The 26,467-nt window shown below is 64.2% G+C and overlaps 12 protein-coding genes and 1 non-coding gene across 13 annotated transcripts; 7 read left to right on the top strand and 6 right to left on the bottom strand.

The window, feature by feature from the left end:
• Positions 1–920: 920 nt before the first annotated feature.
• V1510DRAFT_362701 (uncharacterized protein) lies at positions 921–2,126 on the bottom strand (the record flags this gene model as incomplete). Its single annotated transcript, XM_066931101.1, has 1 exon — positions 921–2,126. A coding segment is annotated over one exon (1,206 nt), but the record flags the coding sequence as incomplete, so codon positions are not given.
• Positions 2,127–5,252: 3,126 nt separating this feature from the next.
• On the top strand, positions 5,253–6,917 carry V1510DRAFT_413876 (Inosine/uridine-preferring nucleoside hydrolase domain-containing protein). Its single transcript, XM_066933308.1, has 2 exons — positions 5,253–5,519; positions 5,551–6,917. Exons 1-2 carry the CDS (start codon positions 5,478–5,480, stop codon positions 6,868–6,870), a joined length of 1,362 nt encoding a protein of 453 aa, XP_066790119.1. The 5' UTR covers positions 5,253–5,477; the 3' UTR covers positions 6,871–6,917.
• A 522-nt stretch (positions 6,918–7,439) lies between these two features.
• V1510DRAFT_413879 (2',3'-cyclic-nucleotide 3'-phosphodiesterase) lies at positions 7,440–8,156 on the bottom strand. The gene is made up of 2 exons (XM_066933309.1): positions 8,105–8,156; positions 7,440–8,042 (listed from the first exon to the last, which is right to left on the bottom strand). The coding sequence occupies exons 1-2, from the start codon at positions 8,109–8,111 to the stop codon at positions 7,456–7,458; spliced, it is 594 nt and encodes a 197-aa protein (XP_066790120.1). The 5' UTR covers positions 8,112–8,156; the 3' UTR covers positions 7,440–7,455.
• V1510DRAFT_413881 (uncharacterized protein) lies at positions 8,152–9,465 on the bottom strand. The gene is made up of 5 exons (XM_066933310.1): positions 9,312–9,465; positions 9,098–9,229; positions 8,943–9,066; positions 8,816–8,910; positions 8,152–8,784 (listed from the first exon to the last, which is right to left on the bottom strand). The coding sequence occupies exons 1-5, from the start codon at positions 9,348–9,350 to the stop codon at positions 8,200–8,202; spliced, it is 975 nt and encodes a 324-aa protein (XP_066790121.1). The 5' UTR covers positions 9,351–9,465; the 3' UTR covers positions 8,152–8,199.
• Positions 9,466–9,607: 142 nt separating this feature from the next.
• On the top strand, positions 9,608–11,641 carry V1510DRAFT_375594 (Sas10 C-terminal domain-containing protein). The gene is made up of 2 exons (XM_066931548.1): positions 9,608–9,748; positions 9,794–11,641. The coding sequence occupies exons 1-2, from the start codon at positions 9,664–9,666 to the stop codon at positions 11,596–11,598; spliced, it is 1,890 nt and encodes a 629-aa protein (XP_066790122.1). The 5' UTR covers positions 9,608–9,663; the 3' UTR covers positions 11,599–11,641.
• A 795-nt stretch (positions 11,642–12,436) lies between these two features.
• On the top strand, positions 12,437–13,582 carry V1510DRAFT_362342 (casein kinase II subunit alpha; the record flags this gene model as incomplete). Its single annotated transcript, XM_066931095.1, has 4 exons — positions 12,437–12,524; positions 12,556–12,791; positions 12,826–12,936; positions 12,968–13,582. 4 exons carry the CDS (start codon positions 12,437–12,439, stop codon positions 13,580–13,582), a joined length of 1,050 nt encoding a protein of 349 aa, XP_066790123.1.
• A 570-nt stretch (positions 13,583–14,152) lies between these two features.
• V1510DRAFT_375601 (FAD binding domain-containing protein) lies at positions 14,153–16,713 on the top strand. The gene is made up of 5 exons (XM_066931549.1): positions 14,153–14,406; positions 14,490–14,580; positions 14,612–14,680; positions 14,713–14,888; positions 14,923–16,713. Exons 1-5 carry the CDS (start codon positions 14,395–14,397, stop codon positions 16,465–16,467), a joined length of 1,893 nt encoding a protein of 630 aa, XP_066790124.1. The 5' UTR covers positions 14,153–14,394; the 3' UTR covers positions 16,468–16,713.
• A 916-nt stretch (positions 16,714–17,629) lies between these two features.
• On the top strand, positions 17,630–20,032 carry V1510DRAFT_413893 (heat shock protein 70 family). Its single transcript, XM_066933311.1, has one exon. The coding sequence runs from the start codon at positions 17,935–17,937 to the stop codon at positions 19,777–19,779; it is 1,845 nt and encodes a 614-aa protein (XP_066790125.1). The 5' UTR covers positions 17,630–17,934; the 3' UTR covers positions 19,780–20,032.
• Positions 19,932–21,479, bottom strand: V1510DRAFT_391828 (uncharacterized protein). Its single transcript, XM_066931782.1, has 2 exons — positions 21,389–21,479; positions 19,932–21,355 (listed from the first exon to the last, which is right to left on the bottom strand). Exons 1-2 carry the CDS (start codon positions 21,420–21,422, stop codon positions 20,178–20,180), a joined length of 1,212 nt encoding a protein of 403 aa, XP_066790126.1. The 5' UTR covers positions 21,423–21,479; the 3' UTR covers positions 19,932–20,177.
• Positions 21,480–22,667: 1,188 nt separating this feature from the next.
• V1510DRAFT_413900 (something about silencing, SAS, complex subunit 4-domain-containing protein) lies at positions 22,668–23,848 on the top strand. Its single transcript, XM_066933312.1, has one exon. The coding sequence runs from the start codon at positions 22,820–22,822 to the stop codon at positions 23,447–23,449; it is 630 nt and encodes a 209-aa protein (XP_066790127.1). The 5' UTR covers positions 22,668–22,819; the 3' UTR covers positions 23,450–23,848.
• Positions 23,849–24,187: 339 nt separating this feature from the next.
• Positions 24,188–24,277, bottom strand: V1510DRAFT_t82. The gene has a single exon. It is a non-coding gene; the product is annotated as a tRNA-Pro (tRNA).
• Positions 24,221–25,180, top strand: V1510DRAFT_321951 (thioredoxin-like protein). Its single transcript, XM_066930777.1, has one exon. It carries the CDS (start codon positions 24,533–24,535, stop codon positions 25,148–25,150), a length of 618 nt encoding a protein of 205 aa, XP_066790128.1. The 5' UTR covers positions 24,221–24,532; the 3' UTR covers positions 25,151–25,180.
• On the bottom strand, positions 25,084–26,211 carry V1510DRAFT_413902 (peroxisomal membrane protein PEX13). The gene has a single exon (XM_066933313.1). It carries the CDS (start codon positions 26,126–26,128, stop codon positions 25,211–25,213), a length of 918 nt encoding a protein of 305 aa, XP_066790129.1. The 5' UTR covers positions 26,129–26,211; the 3' UTR covers positions 25,084–25,210.
• Between the last annotated feature and the right edge of the window lie 256 nt (positions 26,212–26,467).

Below are 26,467 nucleotides of genomic sequence, written 5' to 3' on the forward strand. Positions count from 1 at the left end.
GCATTGGCCTCGGCAGCGGCCGCTGCGGCAGCAGCCGCGGCCGCGGCCTTGCGCTCGTTGTGCTCCTGGACCTCCTTTTCGACAGCCGCAACGCCGACGACCGGCGCGTGCACGCGCGGTCCGCTTGCGGCCACTGCCGGCGGCTTTTTGTAGGCCACCTTGGGCTCGGCCGCGTTCAAATCGGCCGGCTCAGCCGCCGCCTTGGCTTCTGCGACGGCGGGCTTAGCCACAGGCTTCGCCACAGGTCTCGCCGCGGGCTTAGCCGCGGGTTTGGCGGGCTTAGCCGCGGGCTTAGCGGGCTTAGCAGCGGGCTTAGCAGGGGGCACGGCCACAGGCTCAGCCTCCGACTCAGCCTCCGCCGCAGGCTTCGCCACGGTCTCCGCCACCGGCTCCGTCACAGCCTCCTCAGCCACGGTCTCCTCAGCCACCGGCTCCTCGACCGCAGCCTCTGCAGCCGCTGGCTTCGGCGCCGCAGCCTTCGGGGCAGTCGCCGGCGCCTTCGGCGCCGCCGCCGGCGCGGCCTGTGCCGGCACCGCCTGTCCCGGAGGAACAGCAGCTCGGCCAGCCGAGATCTGATCCTTCGACTGTGGCGTCGCAGCCACGGCAGGAATTGTCACGTGCTCGTCCGCGTCCTCGTCGGGGAGCTCGGTGCTTTCGGCGGCAGCCGCAGCAGCCGCAGCCTCAGCCACAGCCGCAGCCGCACGGGCCTCGGTCTCGTCCGTGATCTCCGCCGCGACCGGGTTCTTCTTGGCGGCAACGGCCTCAAGCGCGGCCGCGGCCTCGGCGGCCGCAGCCTTGCCCTTGGCAACCGCCGGGTCCTCAGGCACAGGTGCCGGGGCCGGCGCCTGCTTGGGCACGGCCACGACGGCCGGCCGAGCAGCCTTCGCCGTCGGGTCGTTGTATTCGATCGAGGTGCTGTCGAGCCAGTTCAGGATCATCATCGCCTTGAGCAGGTTGCCCTTGATGTCCGAGTGGCGGCCGTCGCGGAGGGTCGACTGGATGGTAGCGTTCCACGTGCCGAGCACGTCGACGTCCTTCTCGGGGCCCAGCACGCGCATGCGTTGCTCAAAGACCTGCAAGGCCTTGGTGCCGAATTTGAGCGACTCGGCCTCGCCAATGTTGGCGCCAGACGCCCCCGGGGTCACAAATAGCTGGGACCACGGCACGCCCTTGCCGATGCGCTCGGAAATGGTGCGCTGGATCGAGGCCAGCCAGCCCTCGGTCGCCGAGACCTCAAACTCGTTGTGGTGGCCATGACCGTAGATAAACGCGGTCTGGCGGCCGCCGGTCTGGGACGCAATGGCATCGCCAAGCTTCTGCAGGTCCTCGGACGACGGCGGGTACGTGCTGATGACGTGGTTCTGAATGTCGATGACGTCGGCGCTGCACTTGAACGACGACGGGTCGAACTTGAGCACGTCGGCCGAATTGAAGATGCCCTGGAGCGCGCACTTCTCCGGGTCGAACTGGCCCTGGCAGAAGCAATTCTCGCGCTCGTCGGCGCGGAAGTTCCAGTTGGTGACGGCGCCGTAGGCCAGGTCCTGGCGCAGGAGAATGTGCAGCGCGCCCACAGCGTGGCGCATCATGCTGTCGCCGATAAACATGATCTTGTCGAACCGGCCGAGAATGTCGCAGATCTCGTCCGCGCCGTACCAGCGCATGTCGCAGCCGCGGGGCATGTACGGCGCGTCAAAGCCGATGCGGCCGCCGGAGCTCATGGCCTCGAGCAGGTCGCTCTTGGTGCCGCACAGCGGCTCGAACGGCCGGTGCAGGTCCAGGGACGACAGCGGGCACACGTCCTTGTTCTTGAACTCGGCAAACGTGTCGACCACGTCCGACTTGCGGTCTGAGAAGTTCGGGTCCGGGATAGCGTAGGCCAGGCCCTTGTACGCGATGGCGTTGTGGTCGATCGGCCGGCCGGCGCTCGGGTTGCTCGTCACGACGTTGTCGGTCAGCGCGGCAGCGACGGCAGCCGCGCTTGGGCTCGCCGGCGCGACAGCCGTCACCTCCGGCGGGGCAGCCCCTCTGAAGTGGTCCGGGTCCGGGTCCGGGATGTTGGCAAACGAGAAAAAGAACCAGAGCGCGATCAGGGTCGCGACCAGCAGCGGCACGTTCGACCGCGGCATGGCGCGCTTCGGCAGGTAGCCAAAGACCTTGCCGTTCTGGTGGCTGTACGCCGACGACGTCGAGGCGTTGCGCGACGTCGGGTGCGACCGCACGGGCGCGTAGCCCGAGACAAACGACTTGGAAAACATCGGGAGCGAGCCCGACGCCGAGGCCTTCTCGCCCATGCCTGTGCCGGCGTAGTCGTCAGAGCCCAGCGAGCGCGCGGGCGACGGCGAGCGAGTGTAATTGGACGGCGAGCGCGAGTAGTTTGACGAAGGCCGCAGAGGCGACGCAGGCGGTGAGTATATGGTGCGCGGTGACGGCGGCGATCCGGGGCGGGAGACCATTCTCGTCGTCCGAGAGACAGACAGCTGATCGGACGGGTGCGTGGGGACGGCCGCGGCTGGGCAGCTCAAGGCTATATACGGCAGCGCAGAGTGGGCGGGGACGCTCAGGACAACGAGCGGATCGGGCCAAGATATAAATAGAGAAGCGATGTTCATCCACGCCGGACGCCGCACCACATGCACAGCGTGGCCCCCGGCGTGCCGGCGTGCGCCCACCCTAGGCCCCCGGTGTCGCCCGGCCCTAAGGCGCAGTGCCGCTACGACGTGCCGAATAGACTGCCGATGGCGGGCGCGCAGCTGTTCCCCTGCTGCTATTTGCAGCACCCGGCCCGGCGCCCACGGCCGCCCAGGGTGCACCTCATTTAACTACGCGACCCCATGGTACGCACGGCGACGCCGCAGGTGGCCACACACCCGCGCCCACGACGCGGCCATCGCCGGCCGGCGCTCGCAAGACCCAGCAGTGTGCAATCCCAGGCGGAGTGTCTGTGAAAGTTTAATTTAAAAACAGCAATGGGACTTACCTCAACAGGCAGCCATGACCTAAACAGATACGCCCATGACGCAGAACAGGCGTGGTAGGACAGACAAGAAAAGCAGACAAACTCTAATTCACTGGTACCCGCGCGCAAGAACGAACTCTGCCAGCGCTGTGGACGTGCATTAGGGCTGCAGTAGGCGCTGGCTGTGTGAGCGCGGCGGGATGCTAGCGCGTTGGTGGCCAGGCGCAGGTATGTGCAGGCCGATGCAGGCAGGCGCATACGCTGCATAGAAGCTGGCGCAGGCCGGCACACGCCGACGCCGATCGTAGTGGGCCGCCTGGACGCCACGGCCGCGGCGGATTCCGGCCGCCCTGGTGCCGCGCTGCGGACACGCAGTGGCGGCGGCCGCGGGCGGCAGGCATGCGCGCAAGAGTAGCCGGAGCGGTGCGCCAAGGTTTCGATCAAGGTTTACGCTAGCTGCGCTGTCTCATAATGGCCAGCCGTGCCGATACGACCCGGGCACATCGGCGCGGGGAGTGGCAGCCGGCTAACCCGAAATTGCGTATGCAAGCGCGGCCGGCCGGGCGCGCAGCGGTCGCGAGACGGCGGAAATTGCAGGACCAACGCCTCGCGACAGCGGCGCCTGGTGCAGCACGCCCGCCGCGACCGCGTGGGTGCCGTTACACGGGCGAGGCCGCTGGGGCGGAGCCGCTGGCGCTGACGCGCAAGTGTGATTGTGATATGATCGGCGCGGCCGGACTCTGGTCCGCGACCGCGGAACCATTCGTGGGGCTCTGTGTGGAGGCCGGGTGAGACACGCACCGGCTGGGCCGGCCCTGTGCCGGCAACACTCGTGTCACCTAGGCCTGCAGGGTCTCCGTTCGACCCGTCGCGCCACGACGGGCTAGCGTAAGGCGGATGCCTGTGCGGCCGTGGCGGGCGCGGATTCGTACGGCAGCTAGACCGGGCACGACCCGGCACCGCCGCAGGCGTTCGCACCGTCCAGTCTCAGTGCGCGACGCGTCCGGTTTCGGGTCTGACATCTGTTGTTCACGGCGCTTGCGGCTGGCGGCGGCGATGGCTGCGCGGCTGTGCGGCTGGCGGGTCGGTGCGGTGCGGGGCGGGTCGACCCGCAGCCCGCGACCCTCGGCATGCACGGGTCGGGTCGCGCGTGCTGCCTCCGCCACGCGTGCCCGCCGACGCTTCTCGCGTCCACGCCGTCGCTGCCGGCGCCGGCGCCGTCGTCGCACCATAGGTGTAGACCGCTAGTCGGCCTCCTCGCTTCTCGGCCAGCCCTCGGCCGAGGTGCGTCGGTCAGGCGCCGAACGCGAACCGGGCACGCGCCAACGGCCTCGGGCTAGCGGCTCGGCCCTGGCTAGCGGCCCACGCCCGTTTGCACGGCCATAATCACCGGCGCGTGCCGGCTGCAGCCGAGCGCGTCTCGGCCTGCTGACAGCGCAAGGCGAGCAAGCGCGACGCGCGATGCGCTTCCCCGCATGTCACATGACGTCACCGCTCGCCGCGGCCTCGCGCGCGCCGACCGCGCGGCGTGACCGCCGGCATGGGCTCTCGCGTGTCTAGCCGCTTTTACGCTCGTTGCCGGCCGATGAGCTGGCGTTGTTGGTGTGCCTGGCCGTGCACATGGCCCATGCCTAGCCGGCGCAGAGCCCAGCCGAGTTCTCGCGAGATACGCGGTGGCACCGGCGTTCGAGCAGACTATCCGCCAGTAGTGCGGGGTCTGCCGAGACGGACTGCGATGCGCGGCCGGGGTTGCGCTGGCGGCCGACGGGCTCTGGAGTGGCTGGTGCCCGGCCGCGCGTGCACGGCTCGACCCGCGCGAGCCCGCCGCACCGACCCGTCGACCCGCCGACCCGCACGACCCACCGACCCGCCGACCCACCGCGCCGACCCGCCCGCGGCGCGGTCCGCTCGGATCATGCATCCTGCCGCGTCCGCCGTACCACCTGTCACTAGAAAGGAGCCTCAGGAGTCAGGGTTATATTCCGCGACCCATCTGCCTGGTCTTGTTCGCGCGCTAGCGAACTCCTGGCGAGCTCCTGACGCCGCATGCGACGCTGCCATATCCTATCTTCCTCTCGCGCGACCATGTGCAGCTCGTTCTGGCCATAGCCGACCCGTAGCCGGTCCGGTCTGTCGGATCCCCCTCGTGCCACCTCGGGCCGCTCGCGGGCCGCGCCCCGGCGTCCACCAAACGGCTCCGCCGCGGCCTCTGGCCTTCCGGGCCCCTGCGCTGCGCCGCCACTGGTGCGTCGTACGTGCAGAGTGGCGCTGTGGCGGCCGTTGTGTGGCCCGCACAGTCTCGGAACCTTCCGCGGACTGTCTCATAGTGCGTACGCTCGCCGCGGCCACACCGCCGATCGATCGCGATCGCACCGATCATGGCCTGCTGCACCGTGCGCCGGCTGCCATCGCGGCAGCTGTCGCCGCTCAGACTCAGTTAGCGCTATCGTACGCCCCGCCGCACTAGCCGCTCCCGCCGAGCACATCTGCGCACGTACAGCCCGTAAAGGTCCACACCAATATGGCCCCCAAGCGCAAGATAATCATCGACTGCGACCCAGGCGTAAGTGAGGCGGCGGGCGGACTGACGCTAGGTCGACGACGTGATCGGGTTGCTGCTGGCGTTCAATGCTCCCGACATTGAGATCGCGCTCGTGTCGCTGTGCTTCGGCAACGTCGACACAGCGGCCTCGTTGCGCAACGTCATTGCCACTCTGAGCGTGCTTGGCCGCGAGTCCGAGTTCCGCAAGGAGCGCGGCCTGCCGGCGCTGCAGTTCGACCCGGCCGACCGTGCGGCGTGGCCGACCGTGGCCTGCGGTTCGGACGAGCCCATGTCCGAGGTCCGCCACACGGCCGACTACTACCATGGCGTGGACGGCCTCGGCGGCGTGCACGCGGCGCTGCCGGAGCTGTCGACTCCGGCCGACTACCGGCTGCCGTTTGTGCCCGACGCGCAGCTGACGCCGGCCGAGGTCGAGGCCAAGAGAGCGGCGACGGCGGCCGTGGTTGGCTACGTGCCCTCGGACCGTGAGCCGGCGGACCTCGTGCTCGAGATTCTCGCGGCGGAGCCGGCGGGTACGGTCACCATTGTGGCACTGGCACCGATGACCAACCTGGCACACGCCGCGCTGCGCAACCCGGCCGTGTTCTCGCGGGCAGCGGCTGTCAATGCCATGGGCGGCGCGATCGCGGTCGCCGGCAACATGAGCCCGCTCGCCGAGTTCAACGTGTTCGCCGACCCCGAAGCCTCGGCTGTCGTCTACGCGATGACGTCGCCGAGCCCGCTCTCGACCATGCCGCCGGCCATCGCCCGCACGCTCTCGGACGAGACTCGGGCGGCGCTGGCCGCTGTGCCGGCGCCGATCGAGCTCAACTTGTTCCCGCTCGACATCACGTTCCAGTACTCGCTCAAGCGGACAGAGTTTATGGCGGCGGCCGCGCCGCTAGCGGCGGCCGGCTCGCCGCTGGCCCGCTGGATGTCGTACTGGATGGAGGTCACCTTCGACAAGATGCGCGTGCTCATCGGCGTCAAGGGCGCCGACGACCCCAACGCCGACCTGCTCATCCGGCTGCACGACCCGCTGACAGTGTGGTACACGGTGCTTGGCCAGCCGGATGCCAGCCCGAGCGTGCTGACGCACTACCCGTCAGGCGCGCCCATCCTGCCCTCCGAGTTCCAGTTCGCGCGCGCGTCCGACGTGCGCATCGAGACCACCGGCCAGTGGACGACCGGCGCGTGCATCGTCGAGCACCGCCCGGGCGCCACCAAGCGTGTCTACACGTCCCCGGCCGAGAGCGCGCAGGACTACGGCCGCTGGCTGGACGCTGAGGCGGGCAACCGCGTCAACGTGGCCGCGCCCGGCCCGGCCCCGGCCGCGTTCGTCAGGGCTCTGCTGGCGACGCTGTTTCCTTAGAATGAATGATTGTTGATAGATACAAATGCCAGGACACTTAGAATCCACGGTGCATCAGACGCGACACGATGCCGAGGAAGCCCAGCGGCACCAGCACGGCCAGCGCCGACGGCTGGCCATACCGGCTCGCGGCGTTCGACGAGTAGTTGCGGATCACCGACTCCTGGCGCTTGTACCAGTACGACAGGTCCGGCGAAGCGAGCGTCTTGGTTTCTTCGGCCATCTGGAGGTTAGCAGGCATGATGCGAAGGCGGGGCACAGCCGGTCCGGTCGCGGCGCGCTGCCCGCCAAACAGGGAGCAGTGGCCGCGGCGGCGAGCGGCCCATCCGCACGGCACCATGCGCCCGTGTCGTCGCGCAGCACTTACTTTCTTTCGTACGATGTCCTTGTGGTCGGTACGTTGATGGGGAGCAACTTTTTCGGAGGGACAAATTGGGGGCGCGGGATTGGCCAGCGCCTGTGGCCGGGTAATTGAGCCGCACCGCGTGCGGCGCGCGCTGTTTGTTACGCTGTCCGCCGCCGCGCTTGGTGTGCGCCGCAGCCGGTGCGGCGCGTGCGGCTCGCGGCCCGCGCGGCCGTACGCTCTCATTCGCTACCTACAAGCTGCGACGCCAGCGGCTTCCACTCGTCCACAGACCGGTACGTCGGCACCAGCGTCAGCAGGCCGCCCGTCCACTCGGTCGAGTGCGTCTCCAGCACCGTCTGGACCTTGGCGCCAAACTCGGCCTTCTGCTCGTCCGAAAACGGCCACGAGTTGGTGTACAGCAGGCTCAGGTGCGGATCGAACTCGTCCTGCGCCCAGACCGCCGCCTGATCGGCCGGGTCGCCCTCTTCCGCCGTCGCTAGTCCGTAGACGTACTTCTCGCGGCATTCGCGCGCCAGCTGCGTCAGCGCCGGCGTCTTGCGGATCCGCAGAAACAGCTTCTTGAAGAAGGCCGGCCCAAAGTCCATGATGGTCACGGTTGCCAGCGCGTCCGCGGCCCAGTGCGAGGCCGCGAACGCCACGACCTCGTCCGCATCGCACTCGATCGGAATGTTGCTCGTGATCGTGATGTGCGGGTAGAACACGGGTGCGTCCTTGGCCGGCACAGAGCCAGCCAGGTCCGTGATCAGGTCCTGCAGCGCCCGGTACAGGCTCGACTCGGGCGGCGGCGACAGCCAAAGCGACAGTCCTAGCTCGGTCAGCATCGTTGGCGGTCAGACGGCCGATGGCGGTCTATATACGGACACGGACCTGGCATTGTGGCGTGGCTGCAACGTGCCTTTGCGGAGGGCCTTTAGTGGGGAGCACAAGCGAGAACTAAAATTGAAACTGCAGTCTAATGTACATCATTCCGCGGTCTTGACCGGCTCGACACCGTCGGTGTCGGCCTCGGCCGCGGGCTCGGCCTCGATGGGTGCGGCCGCCTTCTTGTCGTAAAACGTCTTGATGTCGCGGTTGACGATCAGCGACCATAGCGGGCCCACGATCGCGATCAGGATGCCGAAGAACGTTTGGACAAGATAGCTGCTCCGCGGCGACCCGCTCAGCATGGCCGAGTACAGGACCATGCCGATGAAGTCGGTCGTGATCATCTGATTGCCGGCGCGCAGGCCCTTGAGGATGATGCGCGCGCACTCGTCCGACGGAATGGCCACCGAGCTGCCCTCGATCTTCTTGGTGATCTCGGGCTTGGTCGTCTCCTCGATCTCGTAGCCCTCGGACTGGAAGTTGCCGGGGAAGACGACGACGACCTTGATGTCGTACGGGATGCACTCCTGCCGCAGACAGTCGGCCAGCGACCGTAGCGCCGACTTGAGCGGGCTGTACTGGCTGTAGCCGATGAGCGAGTAGAAGTGCACGACCGACGAGAAGAAGATGATGTGCCGGTCGTGCTCGGGCTTCTTTGCGGCGGCCATAGCCTTCATACCGGCCTGGGGTCAGCAATGGCGACCAGGAACTTACGTGGGCGAGGTACAGAGCCGTCTTGTAGTTGATGTCGATGCCGGCGTCAAGCTCCTCCGTAGTCACGTCGAGGAAGAGCTTAGGGATCGAGCTTCCTGCGGGTCAGCGCGGCCAAGGGAAGACACACCTGCACAGCACAGCAGCACATCGGGCGCGCGTCCGAGGTCGTCGATGACGCGCTGGGCACTGGCCGCCACCGCCAGGTCCGCCGTCGCGTACGACAGCTTCTGGTCCGCATTCACGCGGACGGTCTGGATCAGCCTAGGACGGGCGGATGCGTACCTCGATCTCGGCGACAGCCTCCTTGAGTTTGCTCTCGCGACGGGCCACGATGACGACGTCCGCGCCGGCCGCAAAAATTTCTTTCGCGAGGGCATAGCCCAGGCCCTGAGACGCACCCGACACAAGAACGAGCTGGGACGTTAGCACAATGCCTGCTGGCCCGATTGGCCGTGCACGGGCACTCCTGCGGTCGTCCGGCCGGTCGCCTGCTTACCTTCTTCTCGACGTTGAACTTGTTTGATTGCCAGAACATGGCGTCTATCTGTCTGTCAGCACTGAGCTAGCGTCCGAGCCCATCGCATCTTGCTCCACTGCTGCGGCCCTGCTCCGCGCCGCACCTACCTTTTTCTGCTCGATTTGAGCGTCCGCGGCCGTGACGGTCGCAAGACTCGCGATGTTCCGGGTAACCACGCACGCGGTTGCCAGGGTAACCATAAGTCCCAACAGCCACGCGCGCCACACTGTGTGGCTCGGTGGGAAATTTTTTAGGAAATTTTCGTCGCGAGCTCTGCAGCTGTCTGGTGTTTTTGAATCAGCTCGATCGCATCCACAGCACATCTCACAGGATGGCACGACGCGGAAAGTCGGCGCCGCGCAAGGCGCCTGCCAACGACACGGCCGACAAGTTTGGCCTGGACGAGGTGGACGAGTGTAAGTTGCTCCGCGGAGAAATTTTGCAGCGGCGCTGACAAGCAGTCCATGAGGGCCGCGAGAAGATCATGCTCGAGTCCGGCAAGCCCAGCCGGTATGACGAGGACGAGGAAGATGTCAGCGACCGCGAGGTGCTCGCGGTCAACGAGGCTGGCGCGTCGAGCGAGTCGGAGGATCTCGACGAGGACGACTACGACGAGGATGATCTCGAGGACGAGGACCTCGACGAGCTCGAGGACGAGGACGACGAGGTTGCGGCGGCACCTACCCGCAAGACTAAAGGCCAGGCCGGCCGTGGGCTGCAGGCGGCCGACGTGGACGACGACGACGACGACTGGCGGCAGGTCAAGAACAAGTACGTCGAGGAGGACCACTTGACGGGCTGGGGCAAGAAGGCCAAGGCGTATTACAACGCCGATGAGGCCGAGGATGAGGAGGACGCGATCGAGGAGGAAGAGGCCGCGATCGAGATCCAGAAGAAGGCGCTGGCCGAAATGGACGCCGAGGATTTCCTGGACGACTTTGCCGAAGACACGACGAAGGGCGGCCTCGTGGACGAGTCGACGGACCTGAAAAAGGTCGTCAAAGAAAAGCTGCCGGAGATCAACGTGGACAGCCTGTCGGCGGAGGAGAAGCTGAAGCTGCTGCAAGTGCGCAACCCCGAGTTCATGCTCATCGCCAAGGAGTACGATGGCTTGGTGGACGAGTACGAGGCGCTCAAGGCGAGCGGCGAGCTCGAGACGAGCAAGCGCAAAAAGGTGGCTTTCGTCGCTCTGTCGGCGTACATTTCGTGCATCTGCGTGTACCTGACGCTGTTCACGTCGAGCCAGGCGGACACGACGTCGCTGAAGGATCACAAGATCATGGAGAAGCTGCTGATCCTGCGCGAATACTACAAGAAGATTGCGACGGCGGAGGAGAGCGACGACGAGAGCGAGGTGGAGACATCGCCGGAGCTGACGTACTCGGACGAGGACGAGGAGGACGAGGCGGAGGACGACGAGGCGGAGGACGACGAGGGCGAGTCGTTCGGCGCCGCGCTCGCCGCGCCCAAGCCGCTCAAGCGCAAGCGTGACGCCAAGAGCCTCAACGTCGACGACGAGCTCGACCTCGACCTTGATCTGTCCGTGGCACAGCTGTCGAAGCGCAAGAAGCTCGCTACGCGTGCGCGCGCCGCACTCGACGACGATTTTGCCGACGCCACCGCGCTCGACGACGTCGACCTCGCCGACAAGGCTGCCAAGCGCCGCAGTCTGCGATTCTACACGTCCAAGATCGACCAGAAGACGCGCGGGCGCAAGACTCTCGAGCGTTTCGCCGGCGACGAGGACCTGCCGTACCGCGAGCGCGAGAAGGAGCGCCAAGCCCGCATGACCGCGCTCGCCGAGCTCCGCGGCAAGACCGCAGCAAGGGCTGGCGACGCCGACTTCCTTGGCGGCGACGACGACGACTACGACGACATGCCCGGCGTCAAGGCCGTGCCCGTCGCTGACGCCGATCTCGACTACTACAACGAGGTCAAGGCTTCCAAGGACAAGAAGGTCGCCGACAAGGCCCAGATGACCCGCGAAATCAACGCGTACATGCGCTCTGGCAAGATCGCCAAGGACGAGACTGTCGGCGTGGACGGCAAGCGCGCCATCAACTACCAGATCCTCAAAAACAAGGGTCTGACCCCCAAGCGCAACAAGGACAACCGCAATTCTCGCGTCAAGAAGCGCAAGAAATACGAGAAGGCCAAGAAGAAGCTGGCGAGCATGAAGGCAGTGTACAAGGCGCCGCAGACCGCCTACGGCGGCGAGAAGACAGGTATCAAGAAGAACCTGTCGCGGAGTGTCAAGTTCAAGTAGCACGGCTGTACATAGTTCAAGGCACAAAAGCACTGGCGTTTCAGATGAGCGCCGCACGTCGTGCGGCGCGGTGGCGTTCAGCAGGGCGCCGCACGTCGTGCGGCTCATGTCAGCCCCGCCCGTAGCCCGAATCGTGGCGTTCCGCCACGTCGCACCCCGGTCTCGCCGTCATCTGCAGATCGGATCGCCGCGGCGGCTAGTCCGGCCCGCCGCCACCGGCCACATGTCCGCGCATCAAGACATCCAGCGTCAGCGCCGGCGCGGTGCCGGTCCGTTCTACTGTGCCGCTACCCGCGAACGTCGCCGCCCAGCCGCTGGCCAAGCCCCTCTGCGCCGCATATCGCGCATCGGCGTACTGCGGCGCCGTTGCACCCGTCAAACGGTCGGGCAGCACGGGCGCTCCGATCCGGCAGCGTATATGCACTGTGCATTATCGAAACCCTGTTGAGGGTCACCCCGTCCCGTGGTTTTTCGGGCCGCATCTACTTCGCCCAGCGGTTCCGCTGCCTCGACAATTTTGGTGTTGGGTCTGGCGCACGCCCAAAAACTTACAGCGTGTTTTTTCTTAGAATTTTTTCTAGCCCACGCAAGCTGCTGATACATAAGCATCTAGCAGCCCGCAGCAAGCTTCTTCCTGCCACTATTTGATAGCGGTACAGACCATCGCAGGCGACAGTCGGCCGGAAGTAAGAGACCGATAGATTAGCGTCGGTTGCGGAGCAAGCAGGTCAGGTGACGGACCGGTTCGGCAAACAGGGTCGAGCAGCAGCGGTCGACGAACAAGCGCAGCGGCCATCGTGAGGCCACAGCAGAGAGCCAGGCGGCGAGAATAGGCAGGATGTCGACGTCGACGTCCACGTACAGCTCGCTCGCGAAGGTGTACACCTACGTGAATGCGCAGATGCCCAAGTCATACTCGGACTACGGTAGGTGGCGTGACGGGCGCGCTGACGGCAGACGCGCTGAACCTGCAATGGGGTCAGATAGACAACTACGAGATTGTGCGCAAAATGGGCCGCGGCAAGTACTCGGAGGTGTTTGAGGGCGTGAACGTGGTGAACCAGCAAAAGTGCGTCATCAAGGTGCTCAAGCCGGTCAAGAAGAAGAAAATCAAGCGCGAGATCAAGATTCTGCAGAACCTGGCGGGCGGGCCCAACATCGTCGAGCTGTTTGACATCGTGCGGGACCCGCAGGTGAGTGGCGCGGCGCGGGCGCGCTGACCGGCAGAGCAAGACGCCGTCGCTCATCTTTGAGTTTGTGAACAACATCGACTTCCGTGCGCTGTACCCGAAGTTCACGGACTACGACATCCGGTACTACATCTACGAGCTGCTCAAGGTACGTGGACGCACGGGCGCGCTGACGCCAGGCCCTGGACTTCTGCCACTCGAAGGGCATCATGCACCGGGACGTCAAGCCGCACAACGTCATGATCGACCACGAGAAGCGCAAGCTGCGCCTGATCGACTGGGGTCTCGCCGAGTTCTACCACGCCGGCATGGAGTACAACGTCCGCGTGGCCTCGCGCTACTTCAAGGGCCCTGAGCTTCTCGTCGACTTCCAGGCCTACGACTACTCGCTCGACATGTGGTCGCTGGGCGCCATGTACGCCTCGATGATCTTCCGCAAGGAGCCCTTTTTCCACGGCACGTCCAACACCGACCAGCTCGTCAAAATCGCGCGCGTGCTCGGCACCGACAGCCTGTTCATGTACCTGAGCAAGTACGACATCGAGCTCGACGCCCAGTATGACAACACCCTCGGCCGCTACGCCCGTAAGCCCTGGCAGCGCTTTGTCAACGCCGAGAACCAGAAGTACGTCTCGCCCGAGGCGCTCGACTTCCTGGACAAGCTGCTGCGGTACGACCACCAGGAGCGTCTCACTGCGAAGGAGGCCATGGACCACGACTATTTTGCACCCGTTCGCCAGGAGCACGCCCAGAAGGCCGAGGCCGCTGCGCGCGCGGAGACCTCGCGCGCTTAAACGCCGTGTCCTGCCGTTCGCGGCCCCGCCCATAAGACAGTCTTCTGTTGAGAGCCTCGCCTCTGTCTCTGTAATGTATGTCCAGATCGCACCTGTGTAATCGATGTATTTTAATTGAGCTCGCTGGCCCGCGGCAGCGGCCGGCGGAGCGTTGCCGCGGCAACCGCTGCTGCCGGGCCGCCGCACTAGCCGGGTAACCAAAACGCGCGCTTGACCGGGTAATTCTCCCCGCACCAGTAATATCGCGCTTATTCACTCATGGCGCATGCGCCACACCCAGCTGTGGCGCGCGCCCTGTCACCGTGGCCTAGTGTCGAGAAATAGGCACTTCATGCACGCACCGCCATAACTTGGCCCGATCCAGGAACTCCGCCGGGCCGCTGACGTTCTGTGCGCGCCGTGCTCTCGCTCGACCGGTCACCCGAGCGGGCGTAATTCCACCGAGATTCGGCCGGTGCGGCGCCGGCAGATCAGGCCCCGCCCCTCGCTCCGCGCCGCAGCAGACCAGGGCGCCAGTGTCGCCGCGCAGAGCCCGTGGACACCTGCAGGCGCCGGTGTCGTCAGCGCTGTTGGCCGGGTCCCCTCGGTCGGCGCGGAGCCCCGCCCACGCGGCAGCGCGGCTTGTGATCCGAGGCACGCTCCCCACGCGCGTCTTTGTCCCAGACTCGGTGGTAATGTTTCCCCGCCTTTTACTCGGCAATCACTTGTCATTGTAGCTCCCAGCTGACGATCACGCCCGGATTCCCATATATACCCGGACACCCCCGCTAGCCTAGCAGAACAGTCCCTGATCCTGTCTTACACTACCCACGATGTCTGACCGTGTAAGTCCCGGTCCGCGCAGCGCGATCTGCGTCTTGCGCGCGGATGTGCCGGAACGGCCCTTTCGACCGGAACTGACGGCCAGGTTATTGTTGTCGGCGGCGGCCTGTCGGGCCTGTCGGCTGCTCACCAGCTGCTCCTGAACGGAGCCAACGTGGTCGTGCTCGACAAGCAGGGTACGGACGTGCGCGACGGTGCTGACTCCAGGCTTCTTTGGCGGCAACTCCACCAAGGCGACCTCAGGAATCAACGGCGCCCTGACCCGGACCCAAGTCGGTACGTGCTTGCCAGCCGGCCGCTGACATCAGACCTCAAGATCGCCGACTCGGTCAAGCAGTTCTACGACGACACCATGAAGTCGGCGCGAGACCTGGCCCGGCCAGAGCTGATCAAGGTGCTAACGTACAACTCTGCGGCCGCCGTCGAGTGGCTGCAGGACGTTTTTGACCTCGACCTGACGCTGGTCTCGCGTCTTGGTGGCCACGTAAGTCCGGCCGCGGCCGTCACTGACCGCGCAGAGCCAGCCGCGCACCCACCGTGGCCATGACGCCAAGTTCCCCGGCATGGCCATTACCTACGCGCTCATGGAGAAGCTCGAGGACCTGGCTGAGTCGAGCCCCGACCGTGTGGTGATCCACAAGAAGTCACGGGCGACCAAGCTGATCGCTGATCCGGCGGACGCGACGAAGGTCATTGGTCTTGAGTACGTCGATGCCGACGGCAAGGACCAGAAAATATACGGCCCCGTTGTGCTGGCCACCGGTGGCTACGCCGCCGACTTCACCGAGAACTCACTGCTCAAAAAGTACCGGCCAGACGTGTATGGGCTGGCGACTACCAACGGCACGCACGCCACAGGTGACGGCCAGAAGATGATTATGGACTTTGGTGGCAACGGCATTGACCTCGAGAAAGTCCAGGTCCATCCGACCGGCCTTGTTGACCCCCGCGACCCCGACAATAAGTGGAAGTTCCTCGCGGCCGAGGCTCTGCGCGGCGAGGGCGGCCTGCTACTCAATGCCGACGGCGAGCGGTTTTGCGACGAGCTCGGCCACCGCGACTACGTCTCCAACATGATGTTCAAGAACAAGTTCCCGATCCGCCTTGTGCTCAACGGCAAGGCCTCAAACGTGCTTGACTTCCATACCAAGCACTACTCTGGTCGTGGCCTCATGCGCAAGATGACCGGCAAGGAGCTCGCGGCCGAGATCGGCTGCGGCGAAGCCAAGCTCGCCAAGGTCTTTGCCGACTACAACCAGATCGCCGAGGGCAAAGCCAAGGACCCCTGGGGCAAGCGGTTCTTCTCGAATGGCCCGCTCGACATCAACGACCAGAACTTCCACGTCGCGCTCATGACGCCCGTGCTGCACTTCACCATGGGCGGTGTCGAGATCAACGACAAGGCCCAGGTGCTTCACAAGGAGTCCCAGAAGCCCTTCGAGGGTCTCTTTGCGTGCGGTGAGCTCGCCGGCGGCGTACACGGTGCCAACCGTCTGGGCGGCTCGTCGCTACTGGGCTGTGTTGTCTACGGCCGCGTTGCCGGCGACTCGGCGTCGAACTTTCTGTTCCAAAAGCTCCTGAAGGGAGGTAGCTCGGGTGCGGCCGGCCGGCTGGGTATGATCAGTCTGCACATCGACCCGGCCCAGCCCGGCAAGGTCGTTGTCGACTGGGGCAAGGGCGGGTCGTCTGCGTCGACAGTTAGCGCCGGACCTACACAGTCTTCGGCCGCGGGCGCTGGCCCGGCTCCGGAGGGCGGGGCCACGCCTGCTGAGAAGCCCAAGGGCCCCAAGGCGTTCTCGATCCCGACCAAGGAGTACACTGCCGCAGACGTCGCCAAGCACAACAAAAAGGACGACTGCTGGGTGATCGTCAAGAACATTGTCATGGACGTCACCAACTTCCTGCCGGACCACCCCGGCGGAGTCAACGCGATCCTGAACTTTGCTGGACGCGACGCCACGGCCGAGTTCGAGATGCTGCACGAAGACCGCGTCATCCCCAAATACTCGGCCGACGCTGTCATCGGCCGTGTCAAGGGAACGTCGCCGACTCTGGACCTGTGAGTGCGATCAGGACGATTTGATCGGCGTAGCGGTCCCTATGTCCGGCTTTGCGACCCCTGCAGCTATTTTAGTGGGCCCCAGACCCCTGGCCAGCGGCTGTAGCTGCGGAGCCAGTGGTGTGGTCTCCAGGACCACACTGCATAGGGCACGTGACTACTCCAACCGGCTTCACTCGTAGCTACTACGATCTGGTACCGAAATCTGTATATGATGAATTAAACGCGTTCTATGAAGCGGTGCGATCTACGCGACGTCGGAGCCCAAAGCGCGACAAGACTCGCGCGGGTATTTGCGCACATGTAGGACATAGCCCATTGGCCTTGCCGGCTGAGCGGGGATGCGCATTCGTGAAACCCGAAGTCTCAGTGGTCTGGTGTTACGTGCAGTGGACGCGGCCGCCAGCCGCTGTGCGTCGGGCGCCAGTCCACTGGGTCAGCGTCCGTATGCGCGGCTTATTGCCTACCGGCGCGATAAGTTCAAGTTTACCGAATACGGCCGCAGCATGCGCTGTGACCGTGCGCTGGCCCCGGGTTTGCGCTGTGACCTAGGCTGTGACCTATGCGCAGGACCATGCCGTGACCTGATGCCAGGCCGCGTCCTGCCACGCCTTGTGACTGCGTGACTGCCGCCGCCACGACCTACAGGCGCCATGGCGGCACGCAACCCCGCCATACGCGGCCGCGTCATGCGGCCGTCTGCCGCAGCTGTCATATCTAGTCATGCCGCGACGCGTACAGATCGTTGAGGCCAGCCTACCAGCCGCTCATCCGTTCGCGCACGCGCGGCGAAGCCGCACCAATTACTGTGTCTGTTTGGATGACGGTGTGAGCGCGCCAGAGCGTTACTGGTCAGCTTGGCCCTAGCCCCGTACATACGATCCCCAAACTGTGTCGCCACTAACGTAATTAGGGCTCTAATATTCCTCTAAAGGTATAGCGCATGCTTGCGAGTACCTTGACGCCACACAATTAGCCTTTTGACTGTACCTTCTACCGTAGGTCCTATATATCCGTGGCGCACAGTGTCTGCCTATAGTGCATAGGCGGTGGCTGCACCCAAACTGTCCCTGCCACTGCGTGTCGTTAACAAAAAATTTTTTTAGGCGCAAAATTTTTTCACCACACACAAATTGAAAAGTTTTTCGTACACAAAAAATCCGTTATAATCGGTCTATTTCCCTCTTTTTCTTTTATCCCTCTTTTCTAAATCCCTATCTTTTTCTTTTTTTTTTATAAAAAAAACAAATATCCAAGTAAGTGGCTTTGATTCGTGGTGGTGGACGGTGCGCAAGCATGCCCTAGACATTGGCCAACGGTTTGAATATTTTTGAGCACGCGGCGGTCAACGGTCGCGACGTAGCAAAAAAATTTTTTTTGCTGTTGCCACACGTTACTTGTGGTACTCGAGAGCAAATTCTACCGTTCAGTCCTCACCAATTGGTCTCGCAGCAGCTGCTAACCATTCAGAATGTCTGAGGAAGTTTTCGCCGGTGCCATTGGTATCGACCTTGGAACCACCTACTCGTGTGTTGCCATCTACGACTCGGCTGTCGAGATCATCGCCAACGAGCAGGGAAACCGTGTTACCCCCTCGTTCGTCGCTTTCTCTGAGAAGGAGCGTCTGATCGGTGACGCCGCCAAGAACCAGGCTGCCCTGAACCCCAAGAACACTGTCTTCGATGCCAAGCGTCTGATCGGTCGTCGTTTTGACGACCCTTCGGTCCAGAAGGACGCCAAGACCTGGCCCTTCACCGTCGTCCCTGACCACTCGGGCAACCCCCTCGTTGAGGTCGAGTACCTGAACGAGACCAAGAGATTCTCGCCCCAGGAGATCTCGTCGATGGTCCTCGTCAAGATGAAGGAGATCGCCGAGGCTAAGCTCGCCAAGAAGGTCGAGAAGGCTGTCGTCACCGTCCCCGCCTACTTCAACGACTCGCAGCGTCAGGCTACCAAGGACGCCGGTGCCATTGCCGGTCTTGACGTTCTCCGTATCATCAACGAGCCCACCGCTGCTGCCATTGCCTACGGTCTTGGTGCCGGCAAGTCGGCCAAGGAGAAGTTCGTCCTCATTTTCGACCTGGGCGGTGGTACCTTCGATGTTTCGCTCCTCAAGATTGAGGGCGGTGTCTTCACTGTCATGGCTACCGCCGGTGACACTCACCTTGGTGGTCAGGACTTCGACACCAACCTGCTTGAGCACTTCAAGACTGAGTTCAAGCGCAAGAGCAAGCTCGACATCTCGGACGACGCTCGTGCTCTGCGTCGTCTCCGCTCGGCTTGCGAGCGTGCTAAGCGTACTCTGTCGTCGGTCACCCAGACCACCGTCGAGATCGACTCGCTGTACCAGGGTGTTGACTTCAACGCCAACATCACTCGTGCTCGTTTCGAGGACCTGAACTCGGTCCTGTTCAAGAACACCATCACCCCTGTTGAGCAGGTCCTGAAGGACGCCAAGGTCGACAAGTCGACCGTCGACGAGGTCGTCCTGGTCGGTGGATCCACTCGTATCCCCAAGGTCCAGTCGATGCTGTCGGACTTCTTCGACGGCAAGCAGCTCGAGAAGTCGATCAACCCCGACGAGGCTGTTGCCTACGGTGCCGCCGTCCAGGGTGCCGTCCTCACCAACCAGGCCACTGGTACCGAGACCGAGGACCTGCTCCTGCTCGACGTTGTTCCCCTTTCGCTCGGTGTCGCCATGGAGGGCAACATCTTCGCCCCGGTTGTTCCCCGCAACACCACCGTGCCCACCATCAAGCGCCGCACCTTCACCACCATCGAGGACCACCAGACCACCGTCCAGTTCCCCGTCTACCAGGGTGAGCGTGTCAACTGCTCGGAGAACACCCTCCTTGGCGAGTTCGACCTGAAGCAGATCCCGCCCATGAAGGCTGGTGAGCCCGTCCTTGAGGCCATCTTCGAGGTTGACGCCAACGGTATCCTGAAGGTCACTGCTGTCGAGAAGTCGACTGGCCGCTCGGCCAACATCACCATCTCGAACTCGGTCGGCAAGCTCTCGTCGTCGGACATCGAGAAGATGATCGAGGACGCTGAGAAGTTCAAGACCGCCGACGAGGCTTTCTCGAAGAAGTTCGAGGCCAAGCAGCAGCTCGAGTCGTACATCTCGACCATCGAGTCGACCATCACCGACCCGGCTTCCACCCTCAAGCTCAAGCGTGGCTCGAAGGACAAGATCGAGTCGGCTCTCTCGGACGCCATGGCTGCCCTGGAGATCGACGACGCTTCGGCTGACGAGCTCCGCAAGGCCGAGCTTGCCCTCAAGCGCGTCGTTGCCCGTTCGATGTCGTCGCGTTAAATCACCAGTCCTCTTTAACGAACCTCACAAGTCTCATAACGGTCCTTACGCCGAGGCTGGTTGCAGATGAAGAGATCAAGAACCATCCATATATATAAAACTTCAGGAAAGATAGGGATCATGTTGTATGTTTGTGATAAAAGTTTGTTTATATCGGATTTTTTGTTTATTGTGTTTAATAAGTAATACAATTACGTCTTTATGTATATGTATGGTCTTATTTCTTCATCTGAATAGAATCAATTCACATCAATTGCTTTGGCAACTCTCTGGCGCCTCCGCCTAGAAGCACAGTTGGCCAAGAAACGTAGTTGGCGAAGGCTACAAAGGTACAGAGTACTAGCACGAGAATCACGTGGGTAGAGTCATTAACAAATGTACAATAGGAGAGCGCGCGCTCACTTGGCCTGCTCACGCGCCTTCTTCTTGGAGTAGGTGTAGCCAATCTGGGCAGGCCACTGCACTTCAATGCCGTACTCCTCTGCCAGATCGAGCACAAAGTTGGGGTTGTGCGAGAACGGACGGCCGACAAGAGCAACGTCGAGGCCCTTCTCGAGGACCTCGTCGATAGTCTTAGCGTCGTGGAGGACGCCGACGCTGCCGACAGCCAGCGACGGAAGCGCCTCCTTGATGGGGTAGGCCAGGGGAGCCTGGAAGCCGGGGCCGTACTCGATCTTGCCGTCGGTAGTGGCACCGCCCGAGGAGACGTCGAAGAAGTCAACGCCGAGGGGCTGGAGCAGCTGGGCCAGCTTCACGGTGTCCTCCGAGGTCCAGCCGGCATTGCGGTACTCGAGACGGTCAGATCCCGAGGTACGGAACATAAGGATGATGTCGTCGGGAATAGCGGCCTTGACAGCCTTGACGATCTCGACGGCAAAGCGCGTGCGGTTCTCGAACGATCCGCCGTACTCGTCCGTGCGGGTGTTCACGGCCGGCGACAGGAACTCGTTGAGCAGGTAGCCGTGTGCACCGTGGATCTCGATGGCGTCCACGCCAGCCTTGACGGCGCGCTTGGCGGTGTCCGCGTAGGCCTGGACGAGATCCTTGATCTCCTCGACGGTCAGGGCGTGCGGGACCGCGTGCGTCGGCGCAAACGCCTCGGCCACCGGGGCGATGACCTTGGAGCCAAATCCGTTGTCGGCGGTACCCTCCTGGGCATACGGCGCGCCGGTCCACGGGGCGGGGGTTGACCCGAGACGACCAGAGTGGGCGATCTGGATGCCGATTTTCTGGTTCTGAGAGTGGATGAAGTCGGCAACGCGCTTCAGGGGCGCGATCTGCTCGTCCTTCCACAGACCAGCGTCATTGGGCGAGATGCGACCCTCGGGTCGGATCGCGGTGGCCTCAACGATCGTCAGCGAGGCGCCGCGAACAGCATAGGAACCGAGAGCGACCAGGGTCCAGTCCGTCAGAAAACCGTCCTCGTAGGAGTACTGGCACATGGGCGACACCCAGATACGGTTCTGGAACGTCTTGCCCTTGAGCGTGAACGGCTGGAAGGCCTTCGGGACCTTGGCATCGGCTGGGCCGATGTAGGCGCCGGCAGGCGTGGTCTGGGCCGGAGTGAAGTATGGCGCTGGCGTCAGCACAGCTCAATTGGGCGGCTTACCTTCGGCCGGAGCGACGTAGGCAGAGCTAGACATTGTGTAAGAAGAACCTGTGGTACCGAGGATATGGGAGCGCACTGAAGACGGAACAGCTGGCGAGGGCTGGGAGCGTTTTATAGTGGGGACTTTGGTTGGGAATTTTAAGGTGGATTTTGTGAGATAATCAGACAATTTCAAAAACCAGATGCGCCATTACTTTGTCATCGGAGCCAGTAACCTTTCCAAAAACGTCACCTCCGATGGCAGGGCGATTCGTAGCCACCTGTCGCTTGCGCGGCTTGCCGGCCGGCAGCCGAACCTGCAGTCTGCCGCTGGCATGGACGGGCCTTAGTAATGGTCTAGTGAAGGTTTACCCGAATGACCTTCTCGGATTGATTTGTCAGACGGAAGCGAATTGGGTTTTGCGGCACGGTCGGCACGGTCGTGGAAGCTCTGCGGGCTTCGATCTTGCCAGTGGCCAAACAGGCGAGGCGAGGCGGCGGCGCCACGCATGAGCCGCACGAGCCTTGACCGGGCGGCGCGGGCCGCACAGGCCACTGAGCCGCATGAAGTGCGGCGCTAGCGACTGCTGAGCGCCGCACAGTGTGCGGCTCATGCGCGGAGCCGGGTAACTCGCGTCCTCTCGCCCACGCCCGCGGCCCGGCCTGCGGCTGTCGCGTGCTGTCCGGAAACAAGCCAGGGTGTCTCTGGTGGTACGGGCACGGCGTTGGGCGGTGTGGTGGTGGAGACAAAGACCGTAGACGTGACTACACTTCGACCTCGCCGAACGACGCGAGAGCGCGGTAGACCATGCCGTCGCTCGATTCCATAGTCAGCTATTTCCTGGGCCCGCCCAGGCCGGCCCGGGAGTCCGAGTCTGGCCACGGGCCGGACGACGGCGGCGGCGAGCGCGGCGACCGGTCCAACGGACTGCCCCAGGACAGCGCCGGGCCCAGCACGTCGACGCCGGCCACGGTCGGTCGCCGCAAAATCAAGGACCGCCTGGAGCCGCGGGCGCGGCCAGGACCGAAACGCGGCGACAGCCGGGGTCGTGGTCGCGGCCGAGGCCGCGGCGCGGCGCGGGCCGGCCCGCGAGCCCGCGAGCCTGCGGCCGATCCCGACCCCAAGCCTCGCCGGCCGGTCGGCCGCCCCCGCAAACACCCGGTCGTCGCGGCACCGGCGCCGGTGGCCCCGCGTCGGTCGCGGCGGAGCGCGACCCAGGATGAGATCTACTGGTTCGAGAAGGTCGAAGGTACGTGGCCGCTACGGGTGCGCTGACGGCAGCCGAAGTCGACTGGCGGAAGCCAATCCGCATAGTCGCCGGGACCGCGGCCGCCGGCGAGACTGCCAAGACCGCAGACGACGGCGCCGGCGTCGCAGCCACCGGCGCGGGCGCTGTCGCCGGGCCCAAACGGTCGCTCGTGCGGCCGCTTAGCGACGACACGCGGACGGCCATGCACGAGCAGGAGTCGCCGTCGCGCCGCCGCCGCGCCGACGACCCGCTGCCAGACTCCAAGTACGTGGCCTTCATGCGGCGACGCGAGCGCGAGGAGAAGCGCACGCGCAACATTGAGCGCGACAAGATCATGTACGAAAAGCTCCGCCTGGAGCGGCAGCTGGACTGTCTGTCTGGGCCGGAGTGGACCAAGGCCGTGACGACCATGGTCCGCGTGGACGACCCCAAGGACGACGCCGAGCTTGCCAGCAAGCGCGATTGGCTGATTGGCGAAGTACGCGCGGTCCTGGACCGGTTTGACCGCTACAAAATCGCCGAGCGTCGGCTGCGCGAGGGCACTCTGGACGAGACCGTCGTGGTCGATCCGGCCGACAAGATCCCCGAGCCCGACTCTAGCGAGCAGGGCGACCCGCCTGAGCTCAAGCTGGAGGAAGACCGGTTGTGCACGCCGGAACCGGTGCGGCCGTCGTTCTACAACAGTCCCGGCATCCGCTCGCGGTTTGTGGACGACGACCGCGGCACAAAACGGCGCCGCAGCGGCCGCCGGGCCATGGCCCTGGGCCAGCCGGTGCCGCAGCTCGAGTCTAGAACGTTCGAGCTGCCGGAGTGGTCCGACGTTGAGCGGTAGCGGTGCCGACCCAGTACGACTTTTCTGCATTCTGCCATCGCAGACATCCGACGCCGTTCGCGGCCGTCGCTATGGACATTTAACGGCCCAGCTTTTGCTTACTAGCGCCGCGATCCCCGCCCGGTGACAGCCAGCACTGCAGACACACATCCGACGGCGTCGTTGTGATTCAGTGCTGCGTTCCCCTGATACGTGTTGATGTGACCTATCAAGCACCGGGCTATGCTGATCTGTATATACCGCTGGCCACGTCGCCAGCTTGACTACATAAACAAGATGCCTTTGTGTAGGTGCACCTGCTGCGACAGAAGCGCGCGTGGCCGCAGCCTGCGCTGGCAGAGAGGTGCGTGCGACCGTCACTGGCGTGGTGACTGCGTGGGTGACTGCTGCCTAACTAAAGCATTTGTCGTTTTGAGGATTACAAAGAACGCCAAGCGACACAACTGTAAAAGCGCGTGACACATTGCGCGATTTTGTGAGCAGGAGACGCCGGCGTCAGCAAACGGAGACCGGCGGAGGCCGGCGCAGAGCCCGCTTCTGATGGCGACAGCTCGGGCTGGTGTTGCGGCTGCGTCGGCGCTGGCGTGTGGGCTACGCAAGTACTGTAAAATAACACTGGCCTGACAGAGGTAGCTTGCGGGCCGGTGGCTGCGCAGCCTCGTAGTCTTGCGTCCACTGCAGCGCGGCTGTGCGACTGAACAGCCCACGCACACACACAGGCAGCGGCCGGCAAAAAATGGGCTCAACCGGGAATTGAACCCGGGACCTCTCGCAATCAACTTAGAGTGTAGGCCCTAAGCGAGAATTATACCACTAAACCATCGAGCCGCTTTCTGTTAAGCAGCCGCTGTTTATGCATCTTGCCCCCCAAGCCCCCCACTAGGGAGGCCCGGGCAGGACGCACAGACAATGGGCGGCATTGCGTAGAGAGAAGGATCGTCGGCGCTTAGTCAGGAGTTGGCGTGCAATTGCGCGAACTCGGCCTTGTCGGAATTAAGCCCGCGTGCGATAACGCCGGTAGTATATAAACAGATCAGGACGCCATGGCAGCCGTGCATCCACAGACAGTGTCCACGTCCAGCCATGTCCATCCAGCCCAGATTCACCGGTCACATCCTCAACACGGCCACCAAGGGCCACACCATCGACCTCTACTTCGACTATGTGTGCCCGTTCTGCGCCAAGGCGTGGAAGACGATCCGCGGCTCGGTGATCGACGCGGCCGAGGCCAAGTACCCCAACACGTTCTCGTGGGTGTTCCGGCACACGGTGCAGCCGTGGCACCCGGCGTCGACGCTCGTGCACGAGGCGGCGCTGGCGGTCGAGTCGCTGGCGCCGGCCAAGTTCTGGGATTTCTCGGACGCGCTGTTTGAGCACCAGAAGGACTACTTCGACACGGTCGTGTATCACGAGAGCCGGCTGCAGACCTACGAGCGCCTGGCCAAGCTCGCCAAGGAGTCGGTCGGCGTCGAGGAGAAGGCGTTCCTGGACCTGGTGTCGATCCCGCCGTCCGAGACGCCGTCGAACGGCGGCAACAAGGTGACCAACAACCTCAAGCTGTTCATCCGCCAGCACCGCCAGAACTCGGTGCACATGACGCCGTCGCTCGCGGTCGACGGCATCATCTCGCCGGCGTTCTCGTCGTCGTGGACGACCGAGCAGTGGGTCGAGTTCCTCGACGGCGTCGTGGCGGCCAAGTAAGGGCGAATGAGTGTTATTATTGTTAAAGAAACAAACGATGTGTACATCTAGATCAGGCGGCTATTTCTTTTCGGCGTCGGCGCCGCGCCGCCGAATGACCTCGACGTAGTTGGACGGGAAGTAGCCCGTGCGGCCGTCGCGCAGCCGGCCGCGCCACCAGCCGGCGCCGTCCGAGTTGGACTCCTTGCCGACGATGGCGATGATGTCGCCGCGCTTGAGCGGCAGCTCGATGGTCTCGTTCTCGGGCACAAACTCGTAGAGTGCCTTGGCGAACTCGAGCTTGGACGGGTCGATCATGGCCAGCTCCTGCGACGCGCCGCGGTCGGGGTGGATCTGTGGCAGCTGCTGCTGGCTCTCCTGGCGCGCGGCGATGGCCCGGATCAGCTTGCTGAGCACGTAGGGGCCGCCGAAGACAGCGCCGAGGAAGAGCACGAGCGGCATGAGCGACACGCGCTTGCGGTTCTCCTTGCCCGGCCCGCCGGCGCTCTTCTTGAACTGCTCGAACTCGGTCATGTTGAGGCCCTGGTTCTTGCGCCGCCGGCCGGTCACGCGCTCCCAGAGCCCGCGCAGGAACCGGAACAGCGCAAAGATGCCGAAGAGCGACCCGAACGCGTGCCGCAGGTTGGCGAACTGCTCGGCCACGCCCATCATGGCGAAGAACGACGAGTGCGTGGCCATGTAGGTCGACTCGAGCATCTGCGCGAACCCGCCGATGGCGCCGACAACGCTCTCGAGCATCTGGAACGTGGCCATGGTCGAGCTCTCGACGCCGCCGGGCGGCATGCCCGCGCCGCCGCCGAGGCCGCCGTAGCCGTGGCCCTGGAAGCCGCCGTACTGCGACCCGAAGCCCGAGTAGAACGGCGATCCGTTCGAGCCAAAATACGACCCGCCGCCGTAGCCGCCCAGCGCGTTGTAGCCGGACCCGTACGGGCTGCCGTACGACGACATGCCGTACGACGGGCCGAAGCCGCCGCCCATGCCGTACGCCGGCCGCGCGCCGCCAGCGTCGTAGCCGCCACCGGCGGCCGCGGCGCCGCCGCTCTCGCCCGCCGCCGCGCTGCTCGTGGGCGGGCCGTTCGTCGGTCGCGCGGGCGCGCCGCCGGCCGCGCTGCTGCCGCCGGCAGCCGTCCCGGCCGGCGCGGCCGTGCCCGATCCCGGCGATCCTGCTGCCATGCGCACCTGCGAATCGGGTATGTGCTGGTGTGTCAAGGGCGCTCGACTGCTCTCCCACGGCTTGGGCCTGGGTACAGACATCGCGCAACACCTCGCGGCCTGTCGATCGTCAATCTGTCCAACAAAGAGGTGTGGGCCAGTCCA

This window comes from Dipodascopsis tothii, assembly GCF_038497935.1.
Source record: "Dipodascopsis tothii strain CBS 759.85 unplaced genomic scaffold V1510scaffold_8, whole genome shotgun sequence".
In the NCBI taxonomy this organism is placed as follows: domain Eukaryota; kingdom Fungi; phylum Ascomycota; class Lipomycetes; order Lipomycetales; family Lipomycetaceae; genus Neoaidaea; species Neoaidaea tothii.

What these genes read in the sequence shown, in the direction of transcription:
- V1510DRAFT_413876 (XM_066933308.1), top strand. Translation starts at nt 5,478, where the DNA reads ATGGCCCCCAAGCGCAAGATAATCATCGACTGCGACCCAGGC. An exon ending in TCATCGACTGCGACCCAGGC is followed by an intron (nt 5,520 to 5,550) that starts GTAAGTGAGGCG and finishes GACTGACGCTAG; the next exon opens with GTCGACGACGTGATCGGGTT.
- V1510DRAFT_413881 (XM_066933310.1), bottom strand. Translation starts at nt 9,350, where the DNA reads ATGTTCTGGCAATCAAACAAGTTCAACGTCGAGAAGAAG. An exon ending in AGGCTGTCGCCGAGATCGAG is followed by an intron (nt 9,067 to 9,097) that starts GTACGCATCCGC and finishes AGGCTGATCCAG; the next exon opens with ACCGTCCGCGTGAATGCGGA. An exon ending in TGTGCTGCTGTGCTGTGCAG is followed by an intron (nt 8,911 to 8,942) that starts GTGTGTCTTCCC and finishes GCTGACCCGCAG; the next exon opens with GAAGCTCGATCCCTAAGCTC.
- V1510DRAFT_375594 (XM_066931548.1), top strand. Translation starts at nt 9,664, where the DNA reads ATGGCACGACGCGGAAAGTCGGCGCCGCGCAAGGCGCCTGCCAACGAC. An exon ending in CCTGGACGAGGTGGACGAGT is followed by an intron (nt 9,749 to 9,793) that starts GTAAGTTGCTCC and finishes GCTGACAAGCAG; the next exon opens with TCCATGAGGGCCGCGAGAAG.
- V1510DRAFT_375601 (XM_066931549.1), top strand. An exon ending in GGTCGTGCTCGACAAGCAGG is followed by an intron (nt 14,581 to 14,611) that starts GTACGGACGTGC and finishes TGCTGACTCCAG; the next exon opens with GCTTCTTTGGCGGCAACTCC. An exon ending in CCTGACCCGGACCCAAGTCG is followed by an intron (nt 14,681 to 14,712) that starts GTACGTGCTTGC and finishes CGCTGACATCAG; the next exon opens with ACCTCAAGATCGCCGACTCG.
- V1510DRAFT_413893 (XM_066933311.1), top strand. Translation starts at nt 17,935, where the DNA reads ATGTCTGAGGAAGTTTTCGCCGGTGCCATTGGTATCGACCTTGGAACC.
- V1510DRAFT_391828 (XM_066931782.1), bottom strand. Translation starts at nt 21,422, where the DNA reads ATGTCTAGCTCTGCCTACGTCGCTCCGGCCGAAG. An exon ending in CTACGTCGCTCCGGCCGAAG is followed by an intron (nt 21,356 to 21,388) that starts GTAAGCCGCCCA and finishes TGCTGACGCCAG; the next exon opens with CGCCATACTTCACTCCGGCC.
- V1510DRAFT_413900 (XM_066933312.1), top strand. Translation starts at nt 22,820, where the DNA reads ATGCACGAGCAGGAGTCGCCGTCGCGCCGCCGCCGCGCCGACGACCCG.
- V1510DRAFT_321951 (XM_066930777.1), top strand. Translation starts at nt 24,533, where the DNA reads ATGTCCATCCAGCCCAGATTCACCGGTCACATCCTCAACACGGCCACC.
- V1510DRAFT_413902 (XM_066933313.1), bottom strand. Translation starts at nt 26,128, where the DNA reads ATGGGCGGCGGCTTCGGCCCGTCGTACGGCATGTCGTCGTACGGCAGC.